General features: G+C 36.4%; 2 protein-coding genes across 2 annotated transcripts; both read left to right on the top strand.

Moving 5' to 3' along the window:
* The first annotated feature begins 61 nt into the window (after positions 1 to 61).
* LOC148103685 (L-amino-acid oxidase-like) lies at positions 62 to 5,394 on the top strand. The gene is made up of 7 exons (XM_087832774.1): positions 62 to 111; positions 394 to 614; positions 892 to 1,004; positions 1,130 to 1,334; positions 3,050 to 3,118; positions 3,221 to 3,357; positions 4,596 to 5,394. The coding sequence occupies exons 1-7, from the start codon at positions 87 to 89 to the stop codon at positions 5,392 to 5,394; spliced, it is 1,569 nt and encodes a 522-aa protein (XP_087688900.1). The 5' UTR covers positions 62 to 86.
* A 5,870-nt stretch (positions 5,395 to 11,264) lies between these two features.
* On the top strand, positions 11,265 to 13,013 carry LOC148103684 (low affinity immunoglobulin gamma Fc region receptor II-like). Its single transcript, XM_087832794.1, has 5 exons — positions 11,265 to 11,310; positions 11,533 to 11,577; positions 11,678 to 11,917; positions 12,000 to 12,245; positions 12,853 to 13,013. Exons 1-5 carry the CDS (start codon positions 11,280 to 11,282, stop codon positions 13,011 to 13,013), a joined length of 723 nt encoding a protein of 240 aa, XP_087688920.1. The 5' UTR covers positions 11,265 to 11,279.
* Positions 13,014 to 14,132: the final 1,119 nt, after the last annotated feature.

The raw sequence follows: 14,132 nt of genomic DNA, 5'->3' as shown, positions 1-14,132 counted from the left end.
TTTTGTTCATTTATTTATTTTCATATGTGTTGAAGTGTACATTCCTTCTCATGTCACCTCAGAAGAAAAGCAGACAAACGTGAACAATGGATCCACTTGTAGTGAAATTATGTGAGTATGTGACATTTTGCACTGTTACTGAAGTAGTGTCAGCTTCCAGATGTAAACTGTTTAAAAACTAGTTGAAAAGAAACCAAAATGCTAATTTCATACTGATATGTTACAAATCCTACAAAATACTTTTTTATGAAAATCTGTTTTTGAAATTCAAAGTAGCTTCTTTAAATTCTCTCTACGTATTTACTTAGTTTTAAGCATAAAATTTGGTGATTTAAATTTATTGGAAGGCTTTGTTACATGCTGATGTACAACATGTCCTTTTTTTGTCTGCAGTTGCTGTCAGTGCTTTGTGGCTCACTCTGTGTCAAAGTCACACTACCAACAGGCTGAAGGAAGTTCTCGCTGATTGTTTGAATGACACTGACTACAATCAGCTTCATCAGATAGCCACGAACGGTCTTCCACAAACAAACACATCTCGTCATGTTGTCATTGTTGGAGCTGGCATGGCTGGATTGACAGCTGCCAGGCTACTTAAAAACGCAGGACATAAGGTCTGACATGAGATGTTTTTATTCTGGTTATTTAAAATTTTGTTCTATTATCTGTGACAGACGAACCTTTGTTTTTCTTCAAGCCTTAATATGTAATTACTAGAGGTACTGCAAGTCCTATTAGTAGTCCTGGTGTAGTGAAAAGAGTTGGAGATTTTGCATTTTTAATTATAACACTTTCCTTTTCAACGAGATTAGTGTTTGTAGATAAACAAAGCAAGCAATATTTCATACATATTAAATAATATGTACTTGTGTTTGGTAATATTTAAATAAGGTCACCATATTAGAGGCTAGTGGACGAATTGGTGGACGTGTGGAGACCTACAGGAATGACAAAGAGGGCTGGTATGCTGAACTTGGTGCTATGAGGATCCCTGATTTTCATCAGTGAGTAAAATCAGTTATTTAAAAGGTGGCCATTTTTAATACCACAGTGGTGATAGAGGCTACTTCTGCTCCTAGTTTATCTGTCGAACCTTGAGGAAACTCACAATCTGATTGGTTTTCAACAGTATTGTCCTTCAGTTTGCGAATGATCTGGGAGTTAAGCTGAATAAATTCATCATGGAAGACAACAATACTTTCTATCTGGTGAATGGAATACAGCCACAAAGGACATTCAAAGTGAAGGAAAAGCCTGAGATCCTGAAATACAATCTATCAACAAGTGAGATGAATAAATCAGCTGACGCTCTCCTACAGCAAGCATTAGAAAAGGTATGTGGAGGGGTTTGTTTTTCCAGTTGGCGTTAAATGTTTCAACATAAACACCAAAACTGAATTGATTTTGTTTGGTCTAAATCCAAGGGTGTAGATTTGGTTTTGGTATTGGTGGGGACGGATGATTCAACCATCGAACCCTGCCCCGTTTCTTATTTTTTCCTTTTTGTTTTTACTTCTTGATAATATACTTGCCTACATATGCTATTCTACCTGCTTTTAAACCGTTTAAAATTACAATTCATAGTTTTATATATGAATTATATAATGTTAAATTACTATTAAACAAATGACTGACTAAGTATTTTAGGCTTTAGTTTACTTCAGCCATATTCCATATAAATCAGGGAGTGTTGGCATGTATGTCCTAGCATAGCCTCTAACGTTATTTTAATTATTAACGTTAATTAATTAATCATTAATTAATAATTAATTACTTATTAATTATTATTATTATTAATAATAATAATTAATTATTATTATTAATAATAATAATTAATTAATAATTAATTACGTTATTAATTAATAATTGATTACGTTATTAATTAATAAGTTAATTAATAACGTAATTAACGTTATTATTAACGTTATTGTGACGGACACATCATATGAGTGAACTTGACTTTAAGTGACTTACAGGTTTCTTTGAAAATCAATCTTCCTTTTTGCTGCCATCCTCCTCCTCGCAGCGCAGGTTTGCCGCTGCTGAAACTAAACAGAGCTCCCTGAAAGGCACAGCCAATCACATTGGCCATATTTGTCACATGAGGTAGGACTCCAGTAGAGAACGTAATTTAACTCTTTCTGCTCCGCTCGCTGAATGAGACGCTGACAGATCGTTTTTTTCTTACTATCGGATTTGTTTTTCTTTACTCGAAGAGATCAAATTATTGGTGGGGACAATTCAATAATCGCTGGATATTGATGGGGACACGTACCCTCCGTCCATGCCAAATCTACGCCCTTGTCTAAATCTAACAGACCCATTTTCAAGCTGAACAGTTGTGTGAATATGGGTTTTTATACAAACACTTATTTGAAATATTTCCATTTTAAAAAAGCTGTTAAACCAGAATTCTGTAAAAATATATAGTAAAAAAAAAATAAAAAAATAAAAATAAATAAATAAAAAATATAAATATATATATAGTCATGTGAACAAAGAAGTGCATCACATGGAAACTTTTTAGTATTTTGGAATATTTGTTCTTATTTCATACAGTGCCAAGAATGAAGATTGACTTGAACACAACACGTTTGAAAACAGTTTAATTTGGTCAAACAGGCACATCTGCCCAGGCCTAATTACTCCATGCTCTCTGCCTGTTTCTTTACGGTAGTTTTGTTTTTATGTCATTTTTTGAAACCAGTGATTTTTCTATTATGCCTCCCACGAATGTTAAATTAGTCTTCTTCTGAATTCTGATGAGTGGACTTCGTTAACTGCTCATTGTACATGTATTTGCAGTCACTGCTAAGTTCAGGGACGGGGTTTGGCCCACAGTTCTTGTCAATAAAATAAAATAAAAATAAATAATAAATCCTACATTAAACACTTGGATTCTAAAAGGTTAACACAACTCTAACATCAGGTTAGACTGCTCTAAGGTAGTTCATTCAGGTATTACATCTGCTCGCCATATAAGAGACTGTGTTGATATGCAGCTAAATATTTATACATGACAATGTCTCAATGATTTTTACTTCTCTAGGTGAAAAAAGAAGTCGCACAAAATGGTTGTAGAGCTGCACTGGAGAAATTTGACCGCTATTCTGTGAAGGTAAATTTAAATAAAATAATTAATTAATTAAAAGAGCTAAACTTTATTTTTTCTCTATGACCCACTTTGATTTCATAACCAGAAACTTTGTTTTCCTAATAGGATTACCTGAAAGAAGAAGGTGGTCTGAGTTCTGAAGCCATTAGGATGATTGGAGACCTACTTAATGAGCAGGGCCTTATGTACACTGCACTCACTGAAATGATCTATGACCAAACTGATGTTCATGACAACGTCGAGTAAGACCTTCTAACTAAACTAAATATAACTTCTTTCATAGAAGAGTTCATAAACATAAGTGAAATATATCAGTAAATCAAATCATGAAATGTTCCGTTATTGAACTAAAATTCTTATTTCCTTATTTAAATTAAGAATAAACTTTTTTATCAGTGCTTCAACTGTTCATTTACATTTTTAGATGAGCTGTAGGTTTTAATTATTTGAAGTAGAGGATATAACAATTCATTGCTTTAACCAGGAGTGAGGGAGGCCTCAAGGGCTGGGGTACTGCAGGTTTTAGATGTGTCCTTGATCCAACACAGCTGATTTAAATGAATGAACAAATCATTTGATTCAGGTGTTTGACCCAGGGTGAGCCAGCCCTTGAGGCCTGGTGTTGCCCAACCCTGCTTTAACCTAATAGCACGTTTTCCTGATGTGATGTGTCATCATTTCTGTCTGAAAAAAATGAAAATTTGACTTTAGGCTGTATTGCTGTCAGCAGGAGTCAGCAGTACCATATTTTTTGGTCTATAAGGCACACTGAAAATATTTACATTCAAAAATCGACAGTGCGCCTTATAATCTGGTGCACCTTATGTATGAATTCTGGTTGTGCTAACTGACCTCGAACCGATTTTATGTGGTACACGGCACTCAAATCTGTCAAAAAAGGTTTTAGTATGACTTTGATATGCTACGGAAAAAAAGAAAACTACAAAGCCGCACCACTTGATGGATTGTCGGAGCATTACGGCTCCCGTAGTCAGGAGCCTTGCAGAGTAATACTTATTGTGCTTCAAGAACATAATATTATTATATTATATTATGTGTGTACAAAATGGCACCTGTTAAGAGACATGCTTGTGAAGCAGATTTTAAACTCATGGATATCAGTCATGCAGTAGAACCTGAGATTAGAGCAGCAGTTAGGAAATTCAACATTAATGAATCAATGATACAGAAGTAAAGGAAGCAATAAGAATAAGTTGAGTAAAGTTTGACTTATCTGACTGCTTTGTTTTACTTAATGCGTTTTGTAATCCGGTTCACCCTATGGTCTGGTACATACAGAGTTTTCTTTGCACTTGTACATGTTACATTTTATTATTTAATTCTATGAAACTGAAAACATTTGAGACCTCAATTTATTGTTAAATTAAGCTAAAATGTAAAATATATTTACTAGACATTGATTACTAACAAATTCATGTGAAAAATATATATCTCTGTTTTTCTTTATTTTATTTTAAAGGTACCATGAAGTGACTGGTGGGTCAGACCTTCTCACCAAAGCTTTTCTGAATGGCCTTGATGTCCCCATTCTTCTTAATTCTACAGTCAAGCGTATTAACCATTCAGATGAAGTTACTGTGTCATATCAACGAGGCCAACAGTCTAATTTTACTGATCTTAAAGCTGACTTTGTCCTGGTAACAACAACAGCCAAAGCAGCTCTTTTCATAGATTTCGATCCTCCTCTCTCCATTAAAAAGATGGACGCCCTGAGGTCTGTCCATTACGACAGCTCCACTAAAATCCTGCTCACCTTCAAAAACAGGTTCTGGGAGGATGACGGCATCCGGGGGGGGAAGAGCATCACAGATGGGCCATCTCGTTTCATTTACTACCCCAGCCACAGTTTCCAAAAAAATAAGACCATTGGTGTCCTCTTGGCTTCGTACACCTGGTCTGATAACTCACTACTATTCCTAGGTCCAAACGATGAAGACCTTAAAGAGCTGGCTTTGAGAGATTTGGAAAAGATTCATGGCAAGAAGGTCAGGGATCTCTGCACAGGGGTCATAGTGAAGAAGTGGAGCTTGGATCCTTATAGTTTGGGTGCATTTGCTTTGTTTACACCCTACCAACACTTAGAATATGCTGCAGAGCTCTTTAAAAGTGAGGGCAAGGTGCACTTTGCTGGTGAGCACACAGCCTTCCCTCATGCTTGGATCGAGACATCAATGAAATCTGCAATCAGGGCGTCTACCAACATTAACAACGCTGCAAACAAAGAGTCAGTCAGAAGTGCAACACGAGATGAGCTCTAATGGAACAAGATGATTTGAACCAAATGATCAGTCGGCTCCCACAAAGATGTGTATGATTAGCTGGTGATGCTGAATTGACTCTATTTCTTAAACCTCTTTTTATATAAAAGAACATTGCAGGTACACTGTTTATTTACTTTTTTTCTCCACTGGTGCTTGCTTGTAATTTTATTACAACTTCTGTATAGTTAATAAACAGTAGCTTTACTGGTACTGCTTGTAAACATTATTTTAATTATTAGCATTATTAGACATCTGGTTTAATGGGTTGAGTTTAATTGGGTGATAATTACTAAGAAATGAACTTTACTGAGCATTAACCTTTTTTGTCTCTACGACTTCAGTCACAGCCTCTTAGAATGTTGTTTTGTTTTTTTTTAGTTTCTTCATGTATTACAAAGTCATATTTTACCTATTACTTATATATTATGTATTACTGCATATTTTTTACATTGAACTTCTTATGCTTGCATCTCATTGATTAAATTTATCAGCGATTTTCTTTAACTTCTTTTTTTTTTCTGTTTAAAGTTTGAAATTAAAACCTTTTACTTTACTCAGTTTGTGTGGGGTAGGCTTGTTTATGTTACTCCTCCCCTGACGCCTAGCAGAGGGGGTCGTAACACGCTTTACCAATGCTTTTGTCTATATATTAAAGATGGCCATTCATCACCTTCACTTTCTACAACTCTTGTTCATAAAAACTACTGGTAATTAGTTCACCGTCATAGCCTTTGATCTTATACACAGGGGAATGCGATGTCGTCTACGCTAATTATTTCATCTGTGAAAATTTGTTTGTAGTGTTTATCAATTTTTTTAACAAGTCAATCCATTCAATTTTTTAAAAAAACAGTAAACACACACAAAATCTATATCAAAATTTGAGTTGAATTTGACTGAAAACTTGACACCCCCAGCGGGGCATGCAGCCTCCAGCTCCTCTCAGGGCTGGAAGCCAAAACATGGAGTGGACCCAAAAACAGATTCAAGCCGAGAAACAGAACTTTGAAGCGAAGAAGTGTGTTATTTACAACAAAGTGAAGGTACAAGATGATAAAAATAGAAACTGTGAAATACAATGACCTTGAACTAATAACAAACTGAGACAGGCCTATGAACTAAGAAGATGGCGTGTAGCACTATGTACAAGGGCGTAGGGGCTTTCAACTAGGCTGCCCCGAGACATGAGTGGTGGACCATGGGACTTGGCGAGGGGGTACAGTGGTACAAGAGAGGGTGGCGGAGAGGTGTTGAAACAGAGCGAAAACAGATTAAGGTTGGTTCTAGACTGAGTTAATCTAAACTGTGGGGTCTGAACAGTCTTACTTGGTTGCAAGTGGAGTCATGCGAGAGGGGATGAGACCTGGGTGAGTACAGTGGAATAATGATCCATGATTCCAAAGCAGAGCAGGCAGGGAGGAAGGCAGGTGAGACCGGAGAACACTGAAATGCTGTGTCCCAATTCAGGGTCTGCACGCTTCAAGTACGCATTTCAAGTGCGATTACGTCACCGCCACGTGACGACGGCTGTCCCAATTCGAAGTATACTCCAAATGCACCGTCGATTACCCCAAATATCAAGCGTGGTCCGATGCACGCTTTGTGGTCCCATATATCCCACAATTCATAGCGCGGTGGTGGGTGTGGATAATTTTGCCGCAAAATACGGCAGAAGGGAGCAGCCAAGAGTGAACTGTCAAAAGTAAGTACTGAATATGACGTCACTTAATTATGCGCGAATGTTTAATAACAAAGAACATTAAAACATTGCTGTTGGGCACATGTGGCAAAGTTGTGTGAAATTAGTGATGTTTGTACTTACAGCGTTAACTTGGTTAACGCCTATATATCTATATATATATCTATATCTATCTATCTATCTATCTATCTATCTATCTATATATATATATATATATATATATATATAGATAGATAGATAGATAGATAGATAGATAGATAGATAGATAGATAGATAGATATAGATATAGATATATAGATATCATAATAATCTGACAATAACTATAATATTGGCCATGTTATATTTACATTACCACAGTGAGATGATTTTAGTCTCATAACCAACATTAGCTATTTGTTATTTACTAACTACTCTTAAATGACTGTTCAGTACAGAAATGAATCCCAACAATCATGTTTTACAGTCCTGTGGTCTCAGCCTCAGATACTCAACTAATCAAAGTGATGTCATGACAAAAATGATTGACCAACAAAACATTTTTCTCCTTCATTTCTGTCAAACAAAGCTGTATGTAACGTTTCTCGCGGTTAGTATCATGGTTGCTAGGCAACCTGAACAGCGCAACGAAGGGCTAGACCGTCCCATTTCACAAGCCTCTCACTTCCGCACTTCTCGTACTTATAGTACGCACCGTACGTGTAGGAGTGTATGGGTGGAGGGATGGGCTTGCTTCTTGCTAGCCTCAGCATAGGTGTCATTGCTAACGGACAGTCTCACGCACAGACAGAGTTCTGGCAAGTAGAAAGGTGACAGTTTATTTAGATAAGGGGTGAACCACAGTGCTATATATATATTTAAACAGTGAGTTGGGCAGGGGTCCAGGGGGAAGAGGAAAGGGAATCCACACACACACTTTCCTCTTCAGCACCATCACCACCACTTCTCTTCTGCACACACTCACTCCTCTTCAGCCACTCTCATCCAGATCTCCACTCATGTTGCCGTACACAGGAATCACAAGGGAGGGTCCGTCACAAGGTCCAGTGAAATCTATATATAGAGAGCACAGGTTAGTTCAACAGGTGAGTAAACAAAGAGCGATTTCTAAGAAAGAGGTGAGAGAAGAAACACAGGAAGTTCAACGTTCCCACAACTAACTGCTCCGTGCCAGAGAATTAAATAGTTACAGAGCACCCTGGACTGATCATTAACCCTTTAAGACCTACCATAGAACCAAGTCTGCCAGAGCTTATATTATATTTTTACATGTTGTAGAGCCATTTATGGGAGCATTTCAAGTTGCTATACACCAATACAACCATTACAGCCTAAATTGTAATAATATGTCTGCATTAAGTTCATAGTAATTACATAAATTGCAAAAAAGTGCAATAAACTACAAAAAAATTTAAAATCATTTTTGTTTTTTTAACATATATTTCTAGTTAGAGAAATTTAAGAGGCTTATCCCTCAAAACTGTAAATACAAAAAAGTTGCACAAAATAGTTTCCCACCACAGGAAATTTATTTTGAGTGTCTTCATAGTTTTATTTTTGAAATACCCCAATTTTAATAGACTGCAGGAAAAGCTAAATAAATAAAAATAAATAAATAAATATTATAATGCAAATTTGCAAAATAACAGCATATGCATCAAAATAAACTATCTCCAGCAGTGCAATATGAGTCCTAAGCATCCCAGAAACGACTCAGAAAGTCATAAAGTCAAACATAACTTTTAAAAACACCAGTACAGGCTCGCAAGGCCCTGATGGTAAAAAACTAAATTTCCGCAAAATGGCGTCACTCCCGGTTTCGGCCAGGTCATGGTGGACATGCGATAGTTCGCGCTGATGGACGTAGGAAGTGTTACGAACAGCTGATCGGATCGGCAAAGCCTGTTTCTGGAGAGCTATATTCAAAGCTATATGTGGAAGGAAACTGTGACCTAGGACAAGCTGATGTCATAAGATGTAAGTACAACTCCTCCGGTTTCATATGCAAAAAAAATTATTGCGCTAGCTTACGTGGTTGCAGAGCTACCGGGATTTAAAAATAGTTACGCAAAACAGAGCGTGCCCGCTCCGACCGGCTTTAAAGGGTTAAGTAGGTTGAATAACTGAAACTCCACTTTCTCTCAATGTAAAGTTTGTTTAAGTGCACATTTAATTCCAGCAATATGTTCATAGAAGATAAAGAAGTTCAATTTCAAAAGCACATATCAGTTTTTCTACATGTTAAGTTTTGGGCAGAACTTTGTGCCATCAGAAACTGAATTTGAATAAGTTAAATTCTAATTTGCATTTGTCAGATTAAATCTGAATTGTAACTTAATAATGATTTTTAAAACTGAATTTGAGTTAGCCTAATTTGAAATCCAATGTATTGGTTTGAAAATAATCGTCACTAAATTGAAATTGAATTTATATTTTGAAAATGAATTCATTTACTTTCAAACTGTATTTCATCTTTTTAAAAATTTGCTTTCCAGTAATTTCAATTTCACTTCTCACCATTCAGTTTCAGTTCTAAATTTCAATTTCAGTTCTTAAATTCATAATATGGGGATTTACATCTGGGTACTTCGAGAAAGCCACAGAGTAATCCAGCGCAGATTAATAGAACTACATTTTACCAGTGGACCCAATGCGTTATTGAGGGGAATCATCACAAACAGCATCTTGAGCTGGAGGTGGATTAAGACTTCAGAAGAATGTCCAGTGACCAGCGGATAAACTCTCGGGTTGGTAATAAATGTATTACATGTATCAGAACAAGCGTCATGTTAACAAATGATAGCCGTACAGTAACTTTTATGCTAATTGGGCTGCTTCAGGAGTCATTCATGCATATAATAGACACGCTGTGTGAAAATTATCATTGCAAATAAAATGTCCAGTTTGCTTCCTACTCTTAAATATTTGTATTTGTACCTCTGTTTGATGTACTCATGTGTCCATAAACAATCAGGTATTCACACTGATAAGCAGTGTTGGGAAGGTTACTTTTAAAATGTATTCCATTACAGAATACAGAATACATGCCCCAAAATGTATTCTGTAACGTATTCCGTTACGTTACTCAATGAGAGTAACGTATTCTGAATACTTTGGATTACTTAATATATTATCATGCTGTTTACAACTATGTGAATGTACTATTGCTGTGATTTATTACTGCTACTGAAGGTCCGCGGCTCCGAACTGTAGTAAAGGGACCTCTGACTAATACGGTGGGTTCTGTGTCGGGCTCGTAGCCGAAAACTAGCTTTAATAGCTTAATAGCTTACTTACAACAGGGCTCGTCAGGCTCTCTTCTTGGCTGCAGTGGTTATTATTATATTTACATGCTTCCAGCTCCCGTTTTTGCTCGATGACAGCTCGTACTTTTCCTTTTTCTCACAGACACATAACGGGTATGGCAGTCCATTCTCCCTGCAGCACGGACTACACTGCCTATGATGCTACATTCTTCAGGGCTATGCCTGTAGCATTCTGCCTATTAGCTTAGCACAACAACAACAACAGGCGCTCTCTCACCCAGGAAACACGCAGAGAGAGCGTCACCCTGTAACCATGGCAACCGTAACGCTGCCACCTGGAACAACAGAACGTAGCTGTCAAACAAAACCCAAACAGTCCTGACCCGCCACAATATGAAACAGGAAAGTACCGCCGTGTAATCCATTTATTTCAACAAAGTAACTGTATTCTAAATACCACCTTTTTAAACGGTAACTGTAACGGAATACAGTTACTCATATTTTGTATTTTAAATACGTAACGGCGGTACATGTATTCCGTTACTCCCCAACACTGCTGATAAGTGCAAGCAGCTTCACCACAAGTGTATGTTCATGATTTTAACAACAAGAAAAATGTCGTGTATTGGAATAAACCCGTTAGCTGTGCATTTTGTGTTTAAACAATGATACCACTCTGGATTTTAACTAATACATACTTGTTCGCATGTTACTGTATCGTAGTAAAGTGAATGTGAGAAACATTAAATTATTACAAGTTGTATTAAAGGCAGCTTTCGTCTCTGATTTCACTCCAGTGAACTGAAACTGCAGTGTTACTAGACCAGCATTTTTGCTTCTTCTTTTAAATGCCAAGTGTTGCATCAGCAGCACGAACAAGAAAACAGAAACTGAATGTTGTTAACAATCTGGACGACATCATGGATTTTAGAGCTCTCTGCGTCAAACTCAGTGAGTACTTTCTCCACTTCCACATTAAAACTAAACTTTAATAAAGCTATAAGTTGATAATGTTTTAGACTACTATGTGGTTTGAAAAGTTTCATCTAGAGGAAAATGGCAAATAACAAGTAGCTTTGTCAGCAGTTTTACATTTAAGTATCATTATGTATGGCGGTTATTCTTTTTTGTTATTTTTCTTTTTTAATGTGTTGCCCGTTTTTGTCTTTTCAGTGATGAGTGTGATCATCCTGCTTTGTGCACATGATCAGAAAACTGGTAAGTACCAGAAAAGTAAACTGACATGAACATTTATCAATTTGTGATTTGTGATATTCAAAAATAAAACTAAAGTAAATCTCTCCTTTTCTTCATCTAGATGCAGTTTCTCTTCATATCCTTCCAAACAGATTACAGTTCTTTGAATATGAGACAGTGACCTTTTACTGTGAGGGAGTTGTTTATTGTGAATTTGTGCATAAAGTCAAAGGGAAAATAAAAACATGTCCCAAAGGATCATCCTGCACCATCACAAATGTTTATCTAGATGACAGTGGGGAGTACTGGTATGAGAATGAAGAAGGGATCAGAAGCAACAGTATCAACATCTCTATCACTGGTATGTTTGCAGTGAGACAATATTTTGTGATTCATTTTAATCAAATTTTATTTTAAAAAAATATAAAACTCCTGTTATTCAGCTGGTTCTGTGATCCTGGAGAGTCCTGCTGTTCCTGTGATGGAGGGAGAAGATGTGACCCTGAGCTGCAGAAATAAGTTAACTCCCTCAGACTTCATGGCGGATTTCTATAAATATGGAGTCCACGTCAGGAACAACTCAACAGGAAGCATGACCATCCACAAAGTTTCAAAATCTGATGAAGGACTTTATAAATGCAGCATCGTAGGAGCTGGAGAATCACCAGAGAGCTGGCTCAGTGTCACAGGTGAGACAGTGAAGAGGTCGTGTTTTTCTCCTTTTTAATGCCGGTAGTAGTACAACTGTATCACTTGTCATTATACTAGAATTTATGGTGATTTTGTCTGACAGAAGAGAAAACAAAGAAGGGGGTTTGTGACTGACACATGAATCAGCTGATGATCACTAACTGCTCACTATAGTCTCCTGCTTTGTGTGATTAAACAGACTCTTTTATTATAAAATAATTCAGTAATTGTTTTTATCATTTACACAATTTTCTCTTCAGATCAGACATCATAAACCACTGTGAAAAAAATAATAATTATGTCATGGATAATAAACAACAAACGGCATAACAACTTTTGGACTACATATGGAGGAAAAATGTGCAGATATAATTTACATATAATTTTATACCATATTTCTTTAATTGTTCATTTGCTGGGCTTTTTAACAGTTTGGTAGTCTATGGGGGTAAATTCACAACTTAAATGGAGAATAGTGGAACTGCATTTCTGCCAGTTTTTCAGCCCTTGAGTTTGCCAGTGTTACATGTAGATATTAAGTAAATAACCAAGGTGAACACTGAAATAATTAATGAATTGTTTTTATCTGCTCAATCAATCACACAGAGACCAAGACAGACCCCTCGTCACAGCCTGGCTGTCATATTTACCTCGTCTTACGGACTGTGTTCACCATCGTAATGGTGGCTCTGCTGTTGCTGCTCGTGGGACTTCTTTGCTCTGGGAAAATCAGAGCCACAACACCTAATTTAAACTCAATCTCATGAAATTGCAACTGTTATGATACATGACACAGAGCAGGCAATGGTTATTATGAGTAACACAAATAGACAATAAAAAGCTGTCCTCCATTCTTCACTGATTGATATATTAAACAATCCAAATATACCATGTATTGTTTTGTAATTGAAATAGATGTGTCCATTTGCATTATTTGCATGTCTATTAATTGTTATAAACATGCACGTATTCAGTTAGATAGACCTGACAAACCGTGTTGGACAAACCCACATAGTGTTGGATTCAAATGCTAACAAAAGCAATTGTCTGTTATTTAAATTTTTAACTTAAATAAACTTGATCTATGTGCTTTGACTTTTTGTAAGTGTATGAATGCTGTTACAAGCTGTTACCTTTTAATCCAGTTATATAGAAATATTTTCTTTTACTTTTTCTCTGTTAAACTCTATTAAATTATATATTTCTCACTCCCTCCCGTCTTGCGCAACCCACACATACACAATCACACACACACCAAAGTCAACCTCTTAGGTTTAATTCAATTTGGTTTTCTTTATATTGCGCCAAATCACAGTAACAGTTGCCTCAAGGTGATTTATTTGAGGCCTGTCTTCAGATTCATTATTATGTTCTAAATTTTCTTATGCACTATACTGGTTAACTTAAGCATATTTATAATTAATATACCTGGTTATATTCTGATCAGTATTAAGCAATTGAGTATACTTAATCAGTACTACAACCACATATACATCATGATTCTATCAACAGTCACAACATTTAATGCTATTTCTCTGATTCAGGATCACGTGTATGTGTTCTCGACACAGTTCTTATCTTATAAAAATAAAAACTACATGTAAAACTCTGCGCTCAAGTTCCCTGGCTGTGTGTGAGTTTGAACTTACAAGTACAAATTTTGACCTAATTTTCCCTTTCTTTCAGCTGATTGGTCAATGTCATGTCAATCACAAATGTAACAATCCAATCAGAGAACAGATGGATTTGGCTGTGGGAGAGGTGGCTTACTGAGCTTCTGGTCCTAATTCACACAAATTCTCATCTATGGACGCACAAACATAACATTTTTGGATATTGTGGTTTACGAGGTTACAAAACTCAGTTCACAACTACGCATTTGATGT

The sequence above is a fragment of the Neolamprologus brichardi genome, chromosome 3, assembly GCF_056152115.1.
Source record: "Neolamprologus brichardi isolate AB-2024 chromosome 3, ASM5615211v1, whole genome shotgun sequence".
Taxonomy (NCBI): domain Eukaryota; kingdom Metazoa; phylum Chordata; class Actinopteri; order Cichliformes; family Cichlidae; genus Neolamprologus; species Neolamprologus brichardi.
The sequence above is the reverse complement of the archived record's forward strand: the minus strand, read 5'-3'. Positions and strand labels throughout refer to the sequence as shown.

Excerpts from the sequence above, each read along its gene's own strand:
- LOC148103684 (XM_087832794.1), top strand. The coding sequence starts at position 11,280 with ATGGATTTTAGAGCTCTCTGCGTCAAACTCA. Across the intron at positions 11,311-11,532 it reads AGCTCTCTGCGTCAAACTCA|TGATGAGTGTGATCATCCTG; the intron begins GTGAGTACTTTC and ends TTGTCTTTTCAG. Across the intron at positions 12,246-12,852 it reads GAGCTGGCTCAGTGTCACAG|AGACCAAGACAGACCCCTCG; the intron begins GTGAGACAGTGA and ends TCAATCACACAG.
- LOC148103685 (XM_087832774.1), top strand. The coding sequence starts at position 87 with ATGGATCCACTTGTAGTGAAATTAT. Across the intron at positions 1,335-3,049 it reads TACAGCAAGCATTAGAAAAG|GTGAAAAAAGAAGTCGCACA; the intron begins GTATGTGGAGGG and ends TTACTTCTCTAG. Across the intron at positions 3,119-3,220 it reads TTGACCGCTATTCTGTGAAG|GATTACCTGAAAGAAGAAGG; the intron begins GTAAATTTAAAT and ends TTTTCCTAATAG.